This window comes from Coenobita brevimanus, chromosome 23 (genome assembly GCF_032717465.1).
Source record: "Coenobita brevimanus isolate Jiangsu-jjx chromosome 23, ASM3271746v2, whole genome shotgun sequence".
NCBI classification, from domain to species: domain Eukaryota; kingdom Metazoa; phylum Arthropoda; class Malacostraca; order Decapoda; family Coenobitidae; genus Coenobita; species Coenobita brevimanus.
Window position 1 is genome coordinate 63,991,212 of NC_136976.1, and position 22,520 is coordinate 64,013,731.

At 42.1% G+C, this 22,520-nt stretch overlaps 1 protein-coding gene across 1 annotated transcript in view; it reads left to right on the plus strand.

The window, feature by feature from the left end:
- Nucleotides 1-22,520, plus strand: part of Dna2 (DNA replication helicase/nuclease 2) — a 193,535-nt gene that overhangs the window by 122,314 nt on the left and 48,701 nt on the right. Inside the window, exons 17-19 of the mRNA XM_080267024.1 lie at nucleotides 15,945-16,097; nucleotides 18,122-18,273; nucleotides 18,991-19,103. Coding sequence (XP_080123150.1) covers nucleotides 15,945-16,097; nucleotides 18,122-18,273; nucleotides 18,991-19,103 — 418 coding nt within the window. The remainder of the gene's footprint in view (nucleotides 1-15,944; nucleotides 16,098-18,121; nucleotides 18,274-18,990; nucleotides 19,104-22,520) is intronic.

The window sequence follows — 22,520 nt, forward strand, 5'->3', positions numbered from 1 at the left end:
ATTAGATTCCGTTTCTTATACACTCTCCCAAACGCATCCACCAAGCCTTGCAGCTCTCCTTCGTCTTCACTCAACAACACAGTATCATCTGCAAACAACAGTACAGGGAGTTTCCAAACACTACCCTCTCTCACCAGGGCTACTCCAACATCCACTACCCTACCTTGTACCTCTTTTATTACCCTATCCATGTACAGATTGAACAACCATGGAGACATGACACATCCCTGTTTCAACCCAACCTTCAAAGAGAAAAATTCACTCAGTTCACCATTCACACGCACTGCAGCCTTAGCAACATCATACATAATCTTCACAGCATTCAACAACTGCCCATCTACTCCATATATTCTTAATACTTTCCACAATCCTTGTCTATCCACCCTGTCATAAGCTTTCTCCAAATCCATGAAAGCCGCATACAACTTCTTTCCCTTCTCTAGAAACTTTTCCACTAAAGATCTAAGAATGAATATCTGATCTACACAACCTCTTCCCTTCCTAAAGCCTCCCTGTTCTTCTCCAACTAATTCCTCTGTTCTTTCTCTAACTCTATCAATAAGTATCCTACCATACACTTTTCCTATTGTACTAAGAAGACAGATGCCCCTGTGATTACCACACACTTCTTTTTCCCCTTTTCCTTTATACAAGGGAATAATTATACCTGACTTCCAATCCTCCGGGACTCTACCCTCCTCCCAGGCCAATCTGCGCATTTTCCACATCCATTCTACTACTATCTCTCCCACACTTCAGCATTTCATGACACACTCTATCAATTCCTGGGGCCTTCCGCAATTTAACTTTCTTCATTGCTTCCACAACTTCTATCCTACTGATTTCTTCCTGTCTTCTCACCTCCCTCCTTCTCCCAGCCCTTCCCCAGCCACTTATACTCGCATTACTTCCATCCTCTATGTTCAACAATTCCTTAAAGTGTTCTCTCCATCTGCTCACTTTTTCTCCCTTCTCCACTAGTAATCTACCATTTTTATCTTTCACTCCCCTGCTAACTTCACTTCCACCCTGTCTTACTCTTTTCATCTCTTTTCAGAACATTTTCTTACAGTCCCTCCACTTTACACTTAAGTTCCTTCCAAATTCCTCATCCGCTCTCTTCTTACTCTCTCTTACTAATCTTTTCACCTCTCTCTTTCTTTCTACATATAACTCTCTCTTCCGCCTCTCAACTTCTTCCACGCCCCTATTTCTCATCCATTCATTGTATGCTTTCTTCTTTTGTACCACAGCCTGTCTTACCTCTTCATTCCACCATGCAGTGCCTTGCACACCCCTCCGTCTTCTCTTCATCCCACACACCACATCACATGTTGCACATATTTCTTCTGTAAATATCCTGCACACACCTTCCATGTCCCCCATCTGCTTCAATGCATATTAGCCCAATCGTTCCTCCACTTCTCTCTTATACTCTGCCTTTTTCTTATCCTCTTGTAACCTTTCCACTCTCCTTACAAATGCTCCTTCTTCCCGTCCTTCCCTTCTTCTAATTTCTCCATCCTAATTGTACCTTGATTCTGGCCACCACCAAGTAGTGGTCAGAAAGTCCACTCCCCCAACCTCTAAGCTCTTGCATCCATTACACATTTTCACATCCTTTCATCCACACACACATAATCAATCATTGCCTTCCTTTCATTCAGTTCACCACGCACCCTTCTCATCACTTGCCATGTATACCTGTGGATCATCTTGTGCCTGAAGAGGGTATTGGCTATCACCAACCCCCTCCCAGCACAAATGTCCACTAACGCACTGCCATTCTCGTCTATCTCAGCAGGCACACCCCACTCACCAACTATTCCATCCACATTCACATTCCCTACTTTACCATTCATATCACCGATCAAAAACACTCTCTCATTCCTTCCGAACTTTTCCATGCACACTTCCACATTTGTCCAGAACTCTTCTCTCACTCTGCTTGCATGATCTTGCGTTGGCGCATACACACACACAATCGCTCACATTTGTATTCCAACTTTCAATTTTAACCCACGCAATCCTCTCTCTTATGTTTTTCTTCCATCTTTTACTCACAACTATACATACTCCTTCTTTTGCCCTCTCATTCTCACCTACTCCTGCACATATACCCCATCCATACTCCCATTCTCTCACACTCTCACCTCTTCATTTCTTTTCAGTTATTCCGCATACATCAACTTTCGCACCCTCAAGCATCTGGACAATTTCTCTCTCTTTCAGCTCATCATTCGCTCCCCTTACATTCCAAGTTCCGATAACCATGTCCTTTGTTTGGTCCTTGGTCGTCATCTTTTGGTTAGTCCTTGTCCGAGGCTTATTGTTTGTCTTTTTAGTTAGTTGTTTTCCGGGGAGGGGCACTAACCCTCCGCCAAACCTTTTAGTTGCCTTTTACGACAAGCAGGGATATTCGTTTTCGTTTTAGTTTTTAAGGGCTCCAGCATGCTTGGATGTGTCGGCCTTGGTCACCTAATGGCAGCTGTCCATGCTGCACGATCCATTGCAGCCTCCCTGTTCAGTCCCTTAACCCTGAGGTCACACTTAATGACCTCGTCCCATGTCTGGGGGAGTATTCTTGAAAAAAAAAAACTTACCCCCAGGGGGTATGGGCAGTAATTAGAGAGCTGCAGGAACGGACCATAGAGCAGGAAAACGAGATCAAAATTCTACAGAATAAACCAGAAAAAGTTTGTACACGCAGTGATGAACAAGAGAGAAGTCACAGAATTAAAAGTGAGTAATGAATCAGCCTCTACTGAAATGAAACAGCTTAAGAGGAAGAATAAGAGGCTGGAAGAAGAAAGGGACAGGATGAAAAGCAATCTAGTTGAGTATGAATCCAAATCAAGGATGCAAGATGAGCACATTAAAGAAATCAAGGAGCAACATAGGGGATGGAAGAAAATTCAGGAAGAAGGAAATGTAAATTTGAAAGAGATTATAGAACAACAAAGCAAGGAAAAGGTGGAGAAGGAAGTGGTTAGGGTACTAAGAAGTAGAGAATCTTTAGTCAGGGATGTAGCAGATAAGAAAAAATGTGTAATAATTTCAGGAGTAAAAGAAAAATGTATGACAGTAAGATCAGAAAGAGAAAGAGAAGAACTGAGGAAGGTTAAAGAAATAATATCAGTAGTTATGGAGGGAAACAACGAAGCTCAAGAAGAGATTGAAGAAGTGTTTAGGTTAGGAAAGTACGAGGAAGAAGGGGCGAGGCCAACGAAGATAAAGTTTAAGTCCCAGGCAACAGTAAACGAAATTATCAATAGAACATGGAAATTATCAGACAAGGAAGGGTTCAAAAATGTTTGGATAAGGAGAGATGCAAATGAGGAAGAAAGAGCTAAAATAAAGGAGTTAGTAAAGGAAGAAAGGCAAATAAAAGAACAGAGAACGGAGGAAGAGAAGGCAGTGTTTTATTGGAGAGTTATGGATCAGAAATTTAGGAAGTGGTACTGACGGAGAGAAGGAGAGAAGAGGGTATAAAAATCAAGAGAAATAATTTGAAGGTGGCATATACTAATGTTGATGATTTAATATCGGCAAGGCTAGAAATTAATGATTTCTTGAGGGTATATGAACCTGATGTTATGTGTTTTGTAGAGACCAAGTTAAGAGAAGATATTGATGTTCATATGGGAGATGGTAAATACAAACTGTGGAGAAGAGACAGAAAAGAAGAAAAGGGAGGGGGAGTGATGATAGCAGTGAAGAACAACATAAATGTAGATACCATGGAAATGGAAGAAGGCAGGGCTGAAGTGATAAGTATGAAATCAGAAACGAGAGAGAATAGCAAGAGAGAGATGGCGGTAGTGTATGTACCCCCTAAGACAAGAGCATGGAATGATGATGAATACCAGGAGATGTTGTTAGACATGGCTAGTTATTTACAGAAAGTCATTGAGAAAAGCAACAATATAATTTTAATGGGTAACTTTAACTGTAAAGAGGTGAACTGGGAGGAATGGGACTCAGGATGCTGCGAAGATTTGTGAGGTACTACCTGTATATTATTAAATATAACAATAAACAATGTGATGACGCAGTGGGTCAAAGAAGAGACTTGGTTCCGAGGTGAGGACACACCAACATGGCTGTTTCCCAAAGTTAATAGAATCTTTGAAATATCTGTGTCCTATAGGAAAAAGTGATCATGTGGTCATTGAGTTCCAGATGATAATAGGGAACGTGGAGCCAAGAGACGAGCTTTATAGGCCGGGAAGATATAACTTTGGGAAAGCAAATTTTGCAGGATTGAGACAATTTTTTGAAAATGCAGATTGGAGAAAATTCAGAGAAACAAGAGAGATACTGAGGAAGTGGGATATCTTTCTAGATCTCTATAATTCGGGAGTGGAAAAGTTGTGCCAAGAGTAAAGGGGAAAGAAAACAGGAAAAAGGAGTGGTTTAATAGAAGGTGTATGATAGCAAAAAAAGAGAGAGAGAGAGACGGCATGGAACAACTGGAGAAAGAGAGGTAACAACAGAACAAAGGAGGAATATAAAAGAACTAGAAATGAATACACAAGAATATGTAGAGAGGAAGAAGGAATTTTGAAGAAAGTATGATAGACAAATGTAAGGATGAACCCAAACTGTTTTATAGATTTGTCAATGGCAAACTGAAACAAAAGGAAGGAATCACCAAACTGAAAGTAGAAGGAGAGATCTATAAAGATGTGGCAATGCAAGCTGAATTAATGAACAAATGTTTCCAATCGGTTTTCACTAATGAAAAGGAGTTTGTGGAAGGGGAGGGAGTGACTAGAAATGTAGTGGTAAAAGATAGAAAAGTGGAAGTACAGGAAGTGTATAAATTACTGGAAACTCAAGATGTAAGGAAAGATCCAAGACCAGATGGAATCTCTAATTGGGTACTGAAGGAATGCAGAGAACAACTGGCAGATAGGATTCACAGTTTAATTGTGTGTGCTCTGGAAGAGGGGAACGTGCCACAAGAATGGAAGAGGGTATATATGGTACCAATTTATAAGGGAGGAAACAGGGAAGGAAGAACCTCTGAATTATAAACCAGTGTCCTAAACCAGCATGGTCTCAAAATTTTGCGAGAGAATCCTGAAAGACATATGGATAAAATATCAGGAAGAGATGAATATTTTGCCTGAAAGTCAGTTTGGATTCAGAAGTGGAAGTGCATGTGTTTCCAACTTGTTGAGCTTTTACTCAAGAGCAATTGACGTGCTACAGGAGAGAGACAGTTGGGTGGATTGTGTGTATTTAGGTTTGGAGAAGGCCATCGACAAGGTACCCCATAAGAGACTAATGTGGAAACTAGAGCATATAGGAAGACTGAAGGGGAACCTTCTGGAATGGATGAGAGACTTTTTGAGAGACAGACAAATGAGGACAGTAATAAAGGATAAGATGTCTGGATAGAGGGAAGTAAAGTGGAGTCACACTGGGCTCAGTGTTGGCGCCAGTAATGTTCCTGATATACGTAAATGATACGGTAGATGGAGTGAACAGTTATACAAGTCTGTTTACTGATGATGCAAAGGTCTTAAGGAAGGTAGAGGTTGAGGAGGATTGTGATATACTACAGGAAGATCAGGATAGGATACATGATTGGAGCCAGATGTGGGAAATGAAATTCAACGGAAAGAAATATAAACTATTGGAATTGGGTAAAAGTACCAAGAGGCCATCACTGAATTATTTGATGGTTAATGAACCAATCACAAAAGCGAGAGAAAAGAAAGATTTGGGAGTGCTGGTCCAGGATAGTTTGTTACCCCAAAAACATATTAACAAGATAGTTAGAGAGACGTATAAACTCTTGACTAACACAAGAGTAGCATTTCATTAAATGGATGAGGAGATGATGAAAAAATTGATAGTGGCCATGATCCACCCTAGGTTAGAGTATGCAGCAGTAGTGTGGTCCCCACACAAAAAGAAAGATATAAACAAGATTGAGAGAATACAAAGAACAGCAACCAAGATGGTCCCAGTCTGGCAGATCTTTCGTACAGAGAGAGGCTGGAAAAGCTGGATTTGCCTTCCTTAGAAGAAAGGAAAGAGAGGGGCGACATGATTGCAGTGTTCAGGACCATGGTGGGAGTAGATCAAATTGACAGAGAAGGTCTAATTGTATGGGTTAAGAGAGTAACAAGAGGACGTGGAATGAAATTGAAGAAACCAAGCTGCTTGAAGGATATCAAGAAATATAGTTTTCCTCATAGATGTATAGACCTGTGGAATAGCCTGGACAAAGAGATCATCCAGTCTAAAAACTTAAATGAGTTTAAAGATAAATTTGACATTGAGAAACAAACGTGACCCCACGAGCGTAGCTCATTTCCTGTATATCACAATTAGGTAAATACGCATACACACCACACCTCATCCATATAATGAAATGCTACTCTTGTGTTAGTCAAGAGTTTATATGTCTCTCTAAGCTGCTTGAAGGATATCAAGAAATATAGCATTCCTTACAGAAGTATAGACTTATGGAATAGCCTGGACAAAGAGATCGTCCAGTCTAAAAGCTTAAACGAGTTTAAAGCTAATTTGACTTATCGAGAAACAGCGACGGGAACCCACGAGCATAGCACATTTCATGTGTATCACAATTACGGTAGGTATACTAGGTAAATACATCAGTATTTGGAACGACTTAGACGAAATGGCTCTGCAGGAGAAAAACATTCATGTGTGTAAAGGTAGACTAGATAAATGTGGAAATGGAGACAGGACAACACGAGCATTGCTCAATTCCTGTATACAGTACTACAAATAGGTAAATACACACACACACACACACGGTCCCCACACAAAAAGAAAGATATTAACAACATTGAGAGAATACAAAGAACAGCAACCAAAATGGTCCCCGGTCTGGCAGATCTGTCATACAGAGAGAGAGGCTGGAAAAGCTGGATTTGCCTTCCTTAGAGGAAAGGAGAAAGAGGGGAGACATGATTACAGTGTTCAGGACCATGATAGGAGTAGATAAAATTGACCGAGAAGATCTGTTTGTATGGGATAAGAGAGCAACAAGAGGACACGGAATGAAATTGAAGAAGTCAAGCTGCTTGAAGGATATCAAGAAATACAGCTTTCCTTATAGAAGTATACACCGCCGGATTAAGGGGGGGGCCCAAGGGGCCCGGGCCCTGGGCCACCCACCAAGAGGGGGCCTCCCACCAGAGCAACTTGTGTTCATTTCATTTTGTGTTTATGCATTGCATTGGATGAATAGTCCCCGTTCAGTATTTCCTAACTAAAAGTGTCCTATTTATATATTAAGATTTAGGTTACCAGTCTGTGGTGTATGCCATTGGGGGAGTTGGAAAGGGGGCCTCCCTTCCAAGCGGGCCCCGGGCCTCCCACATGCTTAATCCAGCCGTGGAAGTATAGACTTATGGAATAGCCAGGACAAAGAGATCGTCCAGTCTAAATACTTAAACGAGTTTAAAGCTAAATTTGACTTACTGAGAAACAGCGATGGAAACCCACGAACATAGCACATTTCGTGTATATCACAATTAGGTATATTAGGTAAATACATAGATATTTGGAACGACTTAGACGAAGAGGTGTTGCTGGAGAAAAACATTCATGTGTGTAAAAGTAAACTAGATAAATGTGAATATGGAGACAGGACAACACGAGCATTGCTCAATTCCTGTATACTACAAATAGATAAATACACACACACACACACACACACACACACACACACTCTCTGTCTCTCTCTCTCTCTCTCTCAAGTCCTTGTATGCAGCTTATTAGGATTCGAATGCTGGATGATAGTGAGAATTGGGCAGTAAGGAGGAGGATATTCATTGGCTCGAACATACAGAAATGAGAATGATTAAATGGATACAGTCAGGTCTTGGTATACATTAGTTTGGCATGCATAAAATCAAGAAAACAATGAGCTTAAAATTATACCCAGTTTTGCGATAATGTTAGTGAAATTCATATGGTAGTTGTGGTGGCTGCATATGACAGTCCCATGCATACATGGTGCCTCGCACGCAAGCCAATTGTCAGACGTTTGAGCCAAGATGGCCTCCCAGTGTTTCAATTTCCTGTGATCATGGAGAAAGCATATACAGTAGTGATTGGATAGGAAGCAGAGTCATTGAGGAAGTTGAGAGACAGAATAGAGTTATATGCAGAGAAGAGGAAAGAGGTGAAAACATTAGTAAGAAGAGAGTGGATGAGGAGTTTGCAAGGAATTCAAGTGTGAAGTGGAGGGAATGTAAGAAAATGTTCTGGAAGGAGGTTAAGAGAGTAATACAGAGCAATAAAGCTGGTAGTAGGGGAGTGAAAGATAAAAATGGCAGATTGCTGGTGGAGATGGAAGAGAAAGTGAGCAGATGGGGGGAACACTTAAGGAATTGTTAAACATAGAAAATGAGGTATTGCTAGTATAAGTGACTGGAGAATGGCTGGGAGGAGGAGGGAGATGAGAAGGGAGGAAGAGATCAGTAAGATGGAAGTAGTGGAAGCAGTGAAGAAAGTCAAATGGGATAATTCCCAGGAATTGCTGGTGTGATGAAATGCTGAAACACATGAAAGATAGTAGCAGAATGAATTTGGAAATTATGTGAATTGGCCTGGGAGGAGGGTAGAGTCTTGGAGGATTGGAAATCAGGTGTAATTATTCCCTTGTACAAAGGAAAAGAGGAAAAAGAAGTTTGTGGTAATCACAGGGGCATTGTTTTCATAGTATGATGGGAAAAGTATGTGGTAGGATATTTATTGATAGAGTTAGGCTAATAACAGAGGAATTACCAGTAGTTGGAGAAGAACAGGAAGGTTCTAGGAAGGGAAGATGTTGCGTAGTTCATATATTCGTTGTAGGGTCTTTTGTGGACAGGCTTCTAGAGAAAGGAAAGAAGTTGTTTGCTGCTATCATGGACTTGGAGAAAGCATATAACTGAATGGTTAGACAAGAAATCATTTCATTTTTAAAGGCTTCATCATGCTTGCATATGTTGGCCTTGGTCACCTAGTAGCAGCTTTCCATGTTCCTTTCTCTACCCCTATTTAATTTTAATGTTAGGGACTGTTGAAAATATTAAAAATATATGGGGTAAATGGGAAGCAGTTGAATGCCTTGAAGAGTATGTATGAGGGCACTATGGCTGTATTGTGTGTGTGGATGGTGAGCTGAGTAAATTTTTCAGTCTCAAGGCTGGATTGAAATAGGGATGTCACGTCACCACGGTTATTCGTTTGTATATGGATGGAATTGTACAAGAGAAACATGGTAGAGCAATGCATGATGGAGCAGCCCCAATGAGAGAGGGCAGCATTTAGTAACTTCCTCTTCTGTTGTTTGCAGATGCTACTGTATTCAGTGAAGACAAAGGGGAACTGCAGGGCTTGGTGAATGAGTTCAGGAGAGAATGTAAGAAATGGAATTTAAAGGTGACTGTAGGGAGAGTAAAGTTGTGGTCATCAAGAGAAAAATGTAATCACTGAATGTACAGGGAGGCTGAATATTGAAGAGATGGAAAATGTGAGTGCATTTAAATACAGTACTTGGTTAATGTGAAGAGTAAAGATGGTAGCTTGGAGGATGAAGTGCTTGAAAGGGCGCAACAGGGATGAAAGGTGACTGGTTCGTTGAAAGTTGTGATAAGTAATAGGGAAATGAGCATGGAAGTAAAAAAATTTCTGCATGACAGTATTGTGATCACCATTGTAGCGTATGAGTGTGAAGGTTGGACCTTGTTGGAAGAACACAAGTCAAGCGTGAGAGCAGCAGAAATGAGCTATTTCAAGAATGAGGGTGAGGTGTGGAAGATTCCGGTGTTGCTGTTTGCTGATGATTCAGTATTGTTGAGTGAAGATGAATGGGAGTTGCAAGGTCTGGTGAATGAATTTGGAACAGTGTGTAAGATGAGGAATCTGAAAGTTAATGTAAGCAAGAGTAAAGTTATGGTGTTTGAGAGTAGTGAAGCCACAGAATACACAGTGTGGTTGGATGGTGAGGATATGGAGAATGTGATTGCATTCAAGTACTGTACTTGGGTAGTGTGATGAGTAAGGATGAAAGTTTGGGGGATGAAGTACTTGAAGGGGGAAGGAAGGTTGTTGGTTCACTGAAAGTGGTGATGAGAAATAGGGAGGTGAGTATGGAAGTTAAGAAGTCACTGCATGAAAGTATTGTGATCCCCACCCTGATGTATGGAAATGAGGCATGGACCTTGCTAGAGGGGAACAAGTCAAGAGTGAGAGCAGTGGAAATGAGTTACCTGAGAGGAGCATGTGAAGTGACATGGAGGGTGAGGTTGACGAATGAAGAAGTGAAAGAATGTTGAGGGGTGGTTGTGGATGTGATTGAGAAAATTAGGAGAAAAACATTGAGATGGTTTGGACATGAGGAGAGAATGGAGAATGAAAGACTGCCTAAGAAGGTGTATGTAGATGAAGTGGAGGGAGGGAGAGACCGAGGATGAGGTGGAGGGATTTTTTTATTTTTTTTTTTTTTTTTTTTTTTTGCAAGGAAGAAGGAACCAAAGGCCATGAGCCCGCAGTAACAGTTCCCTCTAAGAGAAAAACAAAATGCAATAGAGAGCCAAATTCAAGATCCGATCATTTTGAGATGCCTGGACACACTGCGTTTGAAAGACTGGAGATCATAGGCAGCAGGAAATACAGACAGAGGGAGACAGTTCCAGAGTTGACCTGTTGCATAAATGAAAGATTGGGAGTAACGGTTAACTCTTGCATTAGAGAGTTGGACAGAAAAAGGATGAGAGTTTGCTGCCAGACGGGTGCTACGCACCCGTCGCAGAGGTGGAGGAATGCAAGCAGACAGTTCAGAGGAGCAGTGACCATTAAAGTAGCGATAGAAAAGAGATAAAGATGCAACAGTGCGGCGAAGAGACAGAGGTTGAAGGGAGTCAGTAAGAGGAGGAGAGTTAATGAGACGAAAAGCTTTTGACTCCACCCTATTGAGAAGAGCTGTATGTGGGGAGCCTCCCCACACATGAGAGTTGTACTCCACACAGGGGCGGATAAAACCCCTGTATAGAGTCAACAATTGCACAGGGGTAAAGAAAGAGCGGAGTCGGCTTAGCACACCCAATCTCTTGGAAGCAGATTTTACAAGAGATGTAATATGATCTTTCCAAGATAAGTCCCGAGTAAATGAAACCCCAAGCATGTTCAAGGATGATGCAGGATTAAGCTGAATATTATTAAACATTAGTGGGTATACCTGTGGAAGATTTTGTCGGGTTGATAGGTGTAAGAACTGAGTCTTAGATGCATTAAAGACAACCATATTATTTTACCCCAGTCAGAGATACGAGCCAAGTCAGACATTAGGTGTGCCATAGCCTCATCCCTTGTTTGTTGAAGTAACTGTTGAGATGGGCGTTGCGGGAACCGAATGGAAAGGTGAAGGGTGGAGTCATCAGCGTATGAGTGGATAGGGTTAGATGTACAGCTTAGAAGATCATTGATGAATAAAAGGAAGAGAGTTGGTGATAGGACAGAGCCCTGAGGAACACCACTGTTGACAGATCTAGGAGAAGAACGATGGCCGTCTACAACAGTGGCTATAGAACGACCAGAAAGGAAGCTAGCGATGAAGGCACAGATAGAAGGATAGAAACCGTAGGAGGGCAGTTTGGAAATTAAAGATTTATGCCAGACTCGATCGAAAGCCTTTGAGATGTCAAGTGCAATGGCAAAGCTTTCGCCAAAGTCCCGAAAGGAGGATGACCAGGAGTCTGAAAGGTAGGTGAGAAGATCGCCAGTGGAGCGTCCCTGACGGAACCCATACTGATGATCGGAAAGAAGGTTGTGATAGGAAAGATGCCTTAAAATTTTTCTATTAAGAATTGACTCGAAAACTTTTGAAATACAGGACGTTAAAGCAATTGGACGATAGTTGGAGGGTTGGGAGCGGTCACCCTTCTTTGGGACTGGCTGAATGAGAGCGAACTTCCAGCAAGAAGGAAAGGTACAAGTTGACAGACAAAGACGAAAGAGTTTGCCTAGGCAGGGTGTAAGCACAGAAGCACAGTTCTTGAGAACAACAGGAGGGACCCCATCAGGCCCATATGCCTTGTTAGTACTGAGGCCAGTGATGGCAGAAAATACATCAACTGAAGAAATTTTAATGTCAGCCATGAAGAAGTCAGAGGGGGGAAGTGATGGAGGAACAGCACCGAAATCGTCTAAGGTAGAATTGGAGGAGAAAGTCTGTGCGAAGAGATCTGCTTTATCAGTAGAAGAAATAGCTACAGAACCATCAGAGTAGAAAAGAGGAGGGAAGGATGATGAGGTAAAGTTGTAAGAAAGATTTTTGGCAAGATGCCAGAAGGAGCGGGAAGAATTCGAGCTGGAGAGTTGAGAGCATTTAGTATGGATGAAATTATTTTTAGTAGAGCGAAGAACAGACTTAGCACGATTCCGGGCAGAAACGTAAAGATGATGTGATTCAGGGGTGGGTTGGCTCCGGTACCTTTTGTAGGCCCTCTCCTTGTTGCGGACAGCATTAGAACAAGCGTGATTAAACCAAGGCTTTCTTGCGTTAGTCAAAGGATATGAGAAAGGAATGTATGCTTCCATGCCCGAGAGAATAACCTCCGTAATGCGCAAGGCACACTCAGATGGCTCACGGCCATGGAAGCAATAATCATTCCAGGGAAAATCAAAGAAGTACTGCCTGAGGGCCTCCCAGTCCGCAGCTCCAAAGTGCCACAGACGACGTTTCTTTGGAGGGTCCACAGGCCGTACCAGAGTGAGAGGACAGGTTAAGGTAATAAGATTGTGATCGGAGGAGCCCAACGGAGAGAAAAGATTAACAGAGTAAGCAGAAGGATTAGTTGTGAGGAAGAGGTCAAGTATGTTGGAGCTCTCTCCAAGGCGGTCAGGGATACGGGTAGGGTGCTGTACAAGGATGGTGTTGTGAGGTATATGAGGGAGGGGGAGTGAGTTGGGGGGAGGGCAATCAAACGGTGGGTGACAGAGCGACTTGGAGGCATTTCGTCTGCGGCCACCCTCTGTGGGATTAGAGCGCCAGGCTATAGACAGATAGATAGATAGATGGGGAGTTATGTGGAGACAGATTGACCAATAAGGAAATGAAGGAGCATTGTGGTGCAGATGTGAATGTGATAGAAAGCATTAGGAGAAATATATTTAGGTGGTTTGGCCATGTGGAGAGGATGGAGAGTGAGAGACTAACCAGGAGAGTATGTTAGTGTTGTGGAGGGGGGGAGAGACTGAGGATGACATGGAAGGATGGAGTAGAGAGGTATATGAGTGAGGGGGTTGCAAGTTGCAGGGAGGACAGCAAAATGGCAGGGGACAGGACAACATTTTCGTTTTTGAAGGCCCCAACATGCTTGCATGCATCGGCTGTGGTCACCTAATGGCAACTCTCCTTGCTGCTTGATCTCTGGCAGCCTCCCTTTTCAGTCCCTTATCTCTGTGGTCACACTTAATGACCTCGTCTCGTGTCTTTTTCAGTCTACCCCTCGTAACCCCACCCCCAATATTTATGCTTCTCACTTTCTGCACCCGGTTATTATCCTCCATCCTCTCCACATGCCCAAACCACCTCAGGCAGTACTTCTTTGATTTTCCCTGGAATGATTGTTGCTTCCATGGCCGGGAGCCATCTGGGTATGCCTTGCGCATTACAGAGGTTATTCTCTCGGGCATGGAAGCATACATTCCTTTCTCATATCCTTTGACTAATGCACGAAAGCCTTGGTTTAATCACGCTTATTCTAATGCTGTCCGCAACAAGGAGAGGGCCTATAAAAGGTACCGGAGCCAACCCACCCCTGAATCACATCTTTTATACGTTTCTGCCTGAAATCGTGCTAAGTCTGTTCACTCTGCTAAAAATAATTTCATCCGTACTACGTGCTCACAACTCTCTAACTCGAATTCTTCCCACTCCTTCTGGCACCTTGCTAAAAGCCTTTCTAACAACTTTACCTCATCATCCTTCCCTCCTCTTTTCTACTCTGATGGCTCTGTAGCTATTTCTTCTACTGATAAAGCAGATCTCTTCACTAAGACTTTCTCCTCCAATTCCACCTTAGGCGATTCCGGTGCTGTTCCTCCATCACTTCCCCCCTCTGACTTCTTCATGGCTGACATTAAAATTTCTTCAGCTGATGTATTTTCTGCTGTCACAGGCCTCAATACTAATAAGGCATATGGGCCTGATGGAGTCCCTCCTGTTGTTCTCAAGACCTGTGCTTCTGTGCTTACACCCTGTCTAGGCAAACTCTTTTGCGTTTGTTGTCAACTTGTACCTTTCCTTCTTGCTGGAAGTTTGCTCTCATTCAGCCAGTCCCAAAGAAGGGTGACCATTCCCAACCCTCTAACTATCGTCCAATTGCTTTAACATCCTGTATCTCAAAAGTTTTCGAATCTGTTCTTAACAGAAAAATTTTAAAGCATCTTTCCTATCACAGCCTTCTTTCTGATCGTCAGTATGGGTTCCGTCAGGGACGCTCCACCGACGATCTTCTCATCTACCTTTCAGACTCCTGGTCATCCTCCTTTCGGGACTTTGGCGAAAGCTTTGATTGCGCTTGACATCTCAAAGGCTTTCGATCGAGTCTGGCATAAATCTTTAATTTCCAAACTACCCTCTTGCGGTTTCTATCCTTCTATCTGTGCCTTCATCTCTAGATTCCTTTCTGGTCGTTCTGTAGCCACTGTTGTAGACGGCCATCGTTCTTCTCCTAGATCTATTAACAGTGGTGTTCCTCAGGGCTCTGTCCTATCACCAACTCTCTTCCTTTTATTCATCAATGATCTTCTAAGCTGTACATCTAACCCTATCCACTCATACACTGATGACTCCACCCTTCACCTTTCCATTCGATTCCCGCAACGTCCATCTCAGCAGTTACTTCAACAAACAAGGGATGAGGCTATGGGACACCTAATGTCTGACTTGGCTCGTATCTCTAACTAGGGTAAAAATAATCTTGTTGTTTTTAATGCATCAAAGACTCAGTTTTTGCACCTATCAACCCGACAAAATCTTCCACAGGTATACCCATTAATGTTTGATAATATTCAGCTTAATCCTGCATCATCCTTGAACATGCTTGGGGTTTCATTTACACGGGACTTGTCTTGGAAAGATCATATTGCATCTCTTGTAAAATCTGCTTCCAGGAGATTGGGTGTGCTAAGCCGACTCCGTACCTTCTTTACCCCTGCACAATTGTTGACTCTATACAGGGGTTCTATCCGCCCCTGTGTAGAGTACAACTCTCATGTGTGGGGAGGCTCCCCACGTACAGCTCTTCTCAATAGGGTGGAGTCAAAGGCTTTTCACCTCATTAACTCTCCTCCTCTTACTGACTCCCTTCAACCTTTGTCTCTTCGCCGCACTGTTGCATCTTTATCTCTTTTCTATCGTTACTTCAATGGTCACTACTCCTCTGAACTGTCTGCATGCATTCCTCCACCCCTACGACGGGCGCGTAGCACCCGTCTAGCAGCAAACTCTCATCCCTTTTCTGTCCAACTCTCTAATGCAAGAGTTAACCGTTACTCCCAGTGGTTTATAAGTGGACCTGAAGGATGCTGAAAACTTGGAAGCATGTCTGCAGCAGACTTCTCTTGTCTATTAGGCTGAACAGTAGACATGAGCTATCAGGATGAGAATAATACCCAAGTCTGCAAGGAATCAGTAAATAATTAAAATAATGGTCATCCTTGTTTCTACATCCATCTGCCAGATGACTTATGCTATATGACAGAAAGAAAAAAAAAAGAGTGAACAGAAAAGAATAGCCCAATCAGGACAAGGCATTTCAAATATGATTTTGGTTATGAAAACTGCATAGGCACTAAATAATAAAACCTTTTTTGTTTAAGACCTTTTGTTAATGCTTCATTTGACATTACCAGTGAGTTAGCATAGGTGTCATATAATGATAATTTTGTTTGCATGATAGAGACTTGCGCCAGTATCCTGAATGGAAAGAGAAAGTATTTCATGTGGACCGCTGTGAATACCAAAACACGATGGGGCTTACTTTTGCAAACTTGGCGCGCCTTCTGATGGACACTCCTCATGTAGCACATCTCAGGGCACTCCTCATTGATAGGTGAGTACACAGTTACATCCTCTCTTGGTTAGTCGCATGAGCGATAATGAGGGCCCGACCCTTCAGCTTCTTCTATATTCAGACATGCAATTATATATATATATATATATAGTGGTGGGTGGGGGCGCTCACCATCCACTCACTCGATGTAGTGCTGCTGTTGGGTGTCTGCCCTTTCCTCTCCTCCATTCTTCTTTCTTTCCATCCTCTTCTGTCTTTCTTTGCTTCATTCTTTCCTTGTCCTTCTGCCTACAGGTGACTTTACACTCCCTCTTCTGTCTTTCTTTTCTTCATTCTGTCCTCTTCCTTCTGCCTGTGGGTGACTCTACACTGAGTGACAAGCCAACTGGTTTCCTGAACACCAAGAAACCATTTACTACACTGGGTGGTAACCATATAACCAAATTTTGGCGCCTGGTGGTTTAGTGGGTAATTATTGCACTCCAATCGGATTGAGCTGGTAAAGGTTTATATCCAAGGGGTGGTTGGGGTTGATTGCTCTTGTAATGCCACCCAGGGATGAGTGAGGCTGGTCACTCTCATCTTAAATGTCAGGACCAACTGCCTAGCCCCAGTCTCCTATGCTCCTCATGGGGCTATGTGGGATTGGATGATGGCTGGATATATATATATATATCTAGATAGATAGATAGATATACATATTGGAAATATGTGTATATTTACTTATTTTATAGGATTTTAGTACTGTAGTCGTGGCCATGTCTCCAGTGTTACAACTGTCCAAGTTTTCCTTTAAAGTATGGATAATAGAATTTAATTATATGAATGTAGATATGCTAAGTAAATTAAATTGATAATGACTGTGGTAAGACCTAGATCAGAATATGCTGCAGTTTTGTGGTCTCCCCACTTGAAAATAAAAAAGCATCAGTAAATCAGAGAAAGTATGAAGAGTGGCCTCTAAGATGTTAACTAACTTGAGAGAATTGCAGTATGAAGAGAAGTTACAAAAGCTGAAATTACTTATATATCAAGAGAAGAGAAATGATAGGGATGGTCAAGTTTAAGCAGTGTACTGAAAACATTGTTACTTATCATTATATGGGGGATGGTGGAAGAACAAGAGGACATAGCCATAAACTTAAGCTGCCAGGGTGTGTGGGTAATGTAAGTTAATATAGTTTTCCAGATAGTAGTAAAGCTAAATTAAACCACTTGGATGAAAGTATGTTGTGTGCTAGAAAGGAAAAGTTTAATAGTTGTAATACTGGAGACTGAACAGTAATAATATAGGACTCAAATCCTGTAAAATACAAATAGATGAACACACACACACACACACACACACACACACACACACACACACACACACACACACACACACACACACACACACACAGGACAATATGAATATAGTATAGGCAAGTGGTTACGGAAGATATGAGACATTTATATATAAGAGTAGAATACAGGGAGGACAGAGATAGATGGAGATGACTCATGTCACATCCAACCCTGGCACTGGAAAGAGAAGGACGCTAAACAATGATGACTGTACTCAAATCCTGTAAAATACAAACAAGTGAATACACACACATATACACTCAGTTGACCACTCAGTACTCTCTGTAATCTCTGTAGACTCTGAGAACCATCTGTGGCCACACCATCCTATCATATTGGGTGTATTGGCAATGCTTATTTGTGAAAATGATTTGGTGCCCATAAGTGAACAGTTCATTCTGGCTGATGAGAATATTCTCATGAAATGCTATCTGGCTATCCCTGATTGTGCTGATATTGGAGTTTAGTGCCCCTCATGAATGTTAGATTCACAAATGCAATTTGATTGATACTAAGACTTCTCTACAATACTCGGTTATGACATGTTCATTTTGATGCCATTTTACTTGCTTCTTTGTTCAAATGCTCATCACGCATGTATGAATATACCATGTATTCAAATAAAGATTCAGTATTTGTTGCATACTAAAAGTAATTGGATTGATAGTTTTTGCATATCTGTAATATGTCCTGAAATTTTTACCCCTTATTAATAACAGGGAGCCACCTAATTTCAAGAAGGGTCTGCCTCCTGATGTGATAGCTAGAGGGCGACACATCCTCAAGAGCCTAAATAGAACACAGCAGCGGGCTGTGTTCAAAACTCTTATGGCAGAAAGTTTCAGTCTTATAAAGGGATATCCAGGAACTGGTGAGTAAGATTATGCAAATTTGGATGAGCATTTTTCAGTTGCATGTGTGTTGCTCCAATGTGTGATCATAAAAAGAACTGTGTGTAGTTATTTGTTGTTTAATGAGGTAGATGTGTTTTTAAAAACTCGCATTTTAAGTGCAAATTTCATGATGTGAGGGTTATGGTTCAGTAAAAAAGATTATCCATCCATCATCTAGTTCAATGCCGCCCCGTGAGGAGCGTAGGAGTTTGGGGCTAGGCAAGTTGGTCCTGACATTAAAGATGAGCGTGACCAGCCTCACTCATCCTTGAGTTGCATTACTTTAGCAATAAACCCCAACCATCTCTTGGATATAAACCTGCACCGGCTCTATCCGATTGGAGCACCTTAATTACCCACCAAACCACCGGGCGCCATTATACTGTTATATGGTTATCACCCACCGTAGTTCACGTATTAAATTAACAAGTACAAACATGTATTTGATTTTGTGATTAAGTGCATTTGTAAAAATTGAAAGTTAAATTTGGTTAAAAATTTGGGAATCAGTGATATTCAGAAGTAATGGTAGTCTGAGTTGTTTCAGCCCTATCCTTTCTCTTCATATCCTGACCTCTTAAAAAGTAAGCAGTAGCTTGCTGAGTAAATGGTGTTCCTGTGTTGAAATTGTTTTAACTGTATTTCATATGAAAATACTTGTTACTGTAGTAAGTTTGGTATTTTATGTGAACCAGGTAAAACGTCAACCATTGTGGCGTTGGTGCGGCTGATGGTAGCTCTCGGCCTTTCGGTTCTGATTACCAGCTACACACATTCAGCTGTTGACAATATTTTACTCAAACTTAAGGTAAGTGAATCTCAGATATTGTCATTGTTTTGATGCTGAACCCATTCATATACATCCTTTATGCATGAAGAAACTGTTGCCTTTTTTCCTTGTCAATGTTAGTGGTGTTTGCACTCTTGGGAACTGGCACAAAACTATGCAATCACCACCAACCTACTGAAAAGGTACACTACTTGTTATGGACTGTTTTAGAACATGGCTTGTAAATATAATTTTGATTTAAGGATTGATAGGCAAACAAACAGACACGTGACTCGTGAAGTGAATCCTCAATCTTATTTTGTACTGTTCCAAAGTATGGTGATTTCATGTACGTTGTGTCGGGGAGAGCATGTAAAGGTTGTCAGATGTGAAAGAATTGATCTTGATCGCTGTAGAGTCACTTCAATGTGTGGAGGAGTTTTGTTTCTAGGGGGACATGTTATGTGCTGTAAGTGTGGGTGGAGCTACTTCTGTGTCTAGGGTAAGGTGTAGTTGGAGGAAATTCTGAGAGCTGTTTCCTCTCCTACTGTTGAATGGGCTCTCCTCTGTGCTAAGAAAGCAAGAAACCTATGGAATTTATTCTGACTGGTATTGGGCACACCACTCCCAAACTCAAATTTTCTCGTTACAACAATTCAGACCCACTAAATACATACATACTGTTATGGCAAGTATCAGGTATGATTAGGCTAACAGAAAATGATGAAAAGGGCTCAATAAGAAAGAAACACATACCATTCAGAGACCCAAAGATGGGCTTAAGAAAAGGGGTTCTGAGGCCGGTGGGTGGAGTGGTCTCCACCATCTGGGATTAACTCCTTGAGTAGAGCCTCATTTTTTAATCCCTCAAAGCCGTCAGAAACAACAGATTTTGCACCATCATTGTCAGCAAAAACCAGCTCAGGTGTATGATAGCAATGTTTTTTAGTCGAAAAATGCACGATAGCAGCAGGAGTGCAAAGTTTCATCTAACAAATATAATGAAAACTGCTATAACCAAGTAAGTGATAATCATAGGATCACTGTACTGTATTACTATAGTCTGCTATTACAAATCACCAGTCCCAAGGAAAGGGTAATTTCAGGCCAGGTTGGAGTAAAATAGTTAGGAAACATGCTGTGAGCCATTTAATGGGCATTGTTCGTTAGATCTAATGGAAGTATGGTGGCCTTCATAGAGCCTGTTCACTCCAGTATCCAGCCAGTCAAGGTCATATAACGTGAGGGTTTACTGTAAAAACAAAAATTTGGGCTTGCACTTGGGATGTGTGGTACCTGTTTGGATAAATCCCACAGGTTCTGTGCTTTCATTATCGCACAGTTTCAGTATCATGCACCATGCTCAGTACAAATTATATATGATAATCAAGGGATCACTATGCATTATGTATGTATATGTGTACAGGAGAGAGAGAGAGATACAGTGAAATTTCAAATTTTGATGGACATATGTACCTAAAAATCACCGCGAAATTCGAATCATCGAAATTTAAACTGAACTTCTTATGGGAAAAATTAGTTTGGTTCCGGGGCCTCCAAACCTAATTACCTAAAATCATGATTTTTTGCCCACAACCCCTGTAAACTTTATGAACTATAGTTGTGGTTAAGTAACTGTGGTTCTGCATTGTATTGCTGTACTGTCATCAAGTGTATACAGTAATCCCTCCAATATCCGACGTAATAGAGCCATAGGCAGGTCTGGATAGTGGTCCTGTCTGGATATTGGGCCCCAGCTTATGGACCCTAACTCAGAAAAACACCTATACAACTCCCTCTGGACATGCATAGCACCTATTTAAGACCCAGATCACACCAATAAGGGACATTAAAGACTGAAATAAATGCAAAAGAAACATAAAATGAGGTTTTTGAGATAAGTTCATGCAATATTCAACATTCTGGGTACTTACAAGGCCCTGGCTCCTGGACTGGTAGTTATGGACCCTAACCTAGCCTAACTCAGAAAAACACCTTCCTACTGCACATGCATAGCACCTAAGACACAGCATATTGACACCAATAAGGGACATAAAAGACTGAAATGAGGTGTTTGAGGTAAGTATATTATGGAAAATACAGTAGAGTACAGTATGAAACATCCTGCATACTTACAGCAAGTCCATGGCCATCTTGATGAATAACTGCCTCCTCTCGGACTCTGACAGTAAGAAGGATTTCCTGAAGCACTTGCAGTACGCTGTTCATGAAGTCTTGCACTGAACTTAGTCATTCACACTGAGAAGTCCATTCTCTTCACAGTGCACACTCTTGTCTAACTTATGCTCCATTGTAACTTAATAAGTGTTGCACTCTGCACTTTAACTTTTTCCACTCTTATAACCATTTTCAAAAGCAAAAACACACGTCTATTTACGTTAAATTTAGTTCAGAAATTGTCTTTTCACTCACAATTGTAAATCCTTAACACAATGCACTGTTTTTTTCATTGCACAACACTGTAAATTCCCATGTGGTCTAGTGGAGAAGTTCATGGCATCTGTTCACTGTCAGAGTCCGAGAGTATCACTGGCAGGTGACCTAGGGGTGCGTCGCTGGGTCGTGGTGATGGCGTACCCACTGCAGACGACTCTGAAGACAGATGCAAACTCACGTCGAGCGGTGACTCCACCGTGGCTGATGTGCTGGGCTGTGGCTCGGAGCATGAGGGCCTGTCTTGGGGAGGCAACGGAGTGGAGCCAGGGCTGAGCACAGCGGGGGTCATGGGCCTGAAAAAACTGTCAATCTTTGATTGACGCAAGGAACGACGATTCTGACGATTGATGATGCGCTGCCTGAAAGCACGCACTTCCTCCACAAGTCCCAAGGACCCCATCTCCCTGTCGCAGTCCGGGTGTTCCAGGTAGTCGAGAACGAACTCTAGGTGTTCCCGGAGTGCGCTCAACTTGGGGATGGCTGGAGTTGTGTCGTGCTGAGAGGAGTCCGCATCATTGTCGCCGTCCTCGTCGTTATCTTCAAGCTGGGTACTGACACCTGCAACTGAAGATGCGATCTCGATATTAGAGAAGGTCTGATACCCAGGATCGCCCTCGTCGTCATCCAACCACTCACGCACATCGTCCACATCAACATCGTCGCATGCGTATGTAGACGTACATGGAAGTCATCCACATCAAAACCTAGGAAATCGTACTCCACATCCGTTCCGAGAAGCAGACGAGACCATCCATTTACTAGAGTCTTGACAGGGATTTCCTTCCATGCACTGGCCCAGTTGTAGATTGCAGACTTGATGTTGTAGCAGTGAAGGTTTTCCAAAGTCCACTGGCCTCGCGTGTCCCGTCCCTCCCTGTGTTTGTCCTCGTCCTCGAGAACAACCATCACCTCGTCCAGGAACTTCCGTCGGTACAGCCTCTTCGTTGCCACGATCACTCCTTGGTCCATTGGTTGGATGAGAGCAGTCGTATTAGGTGG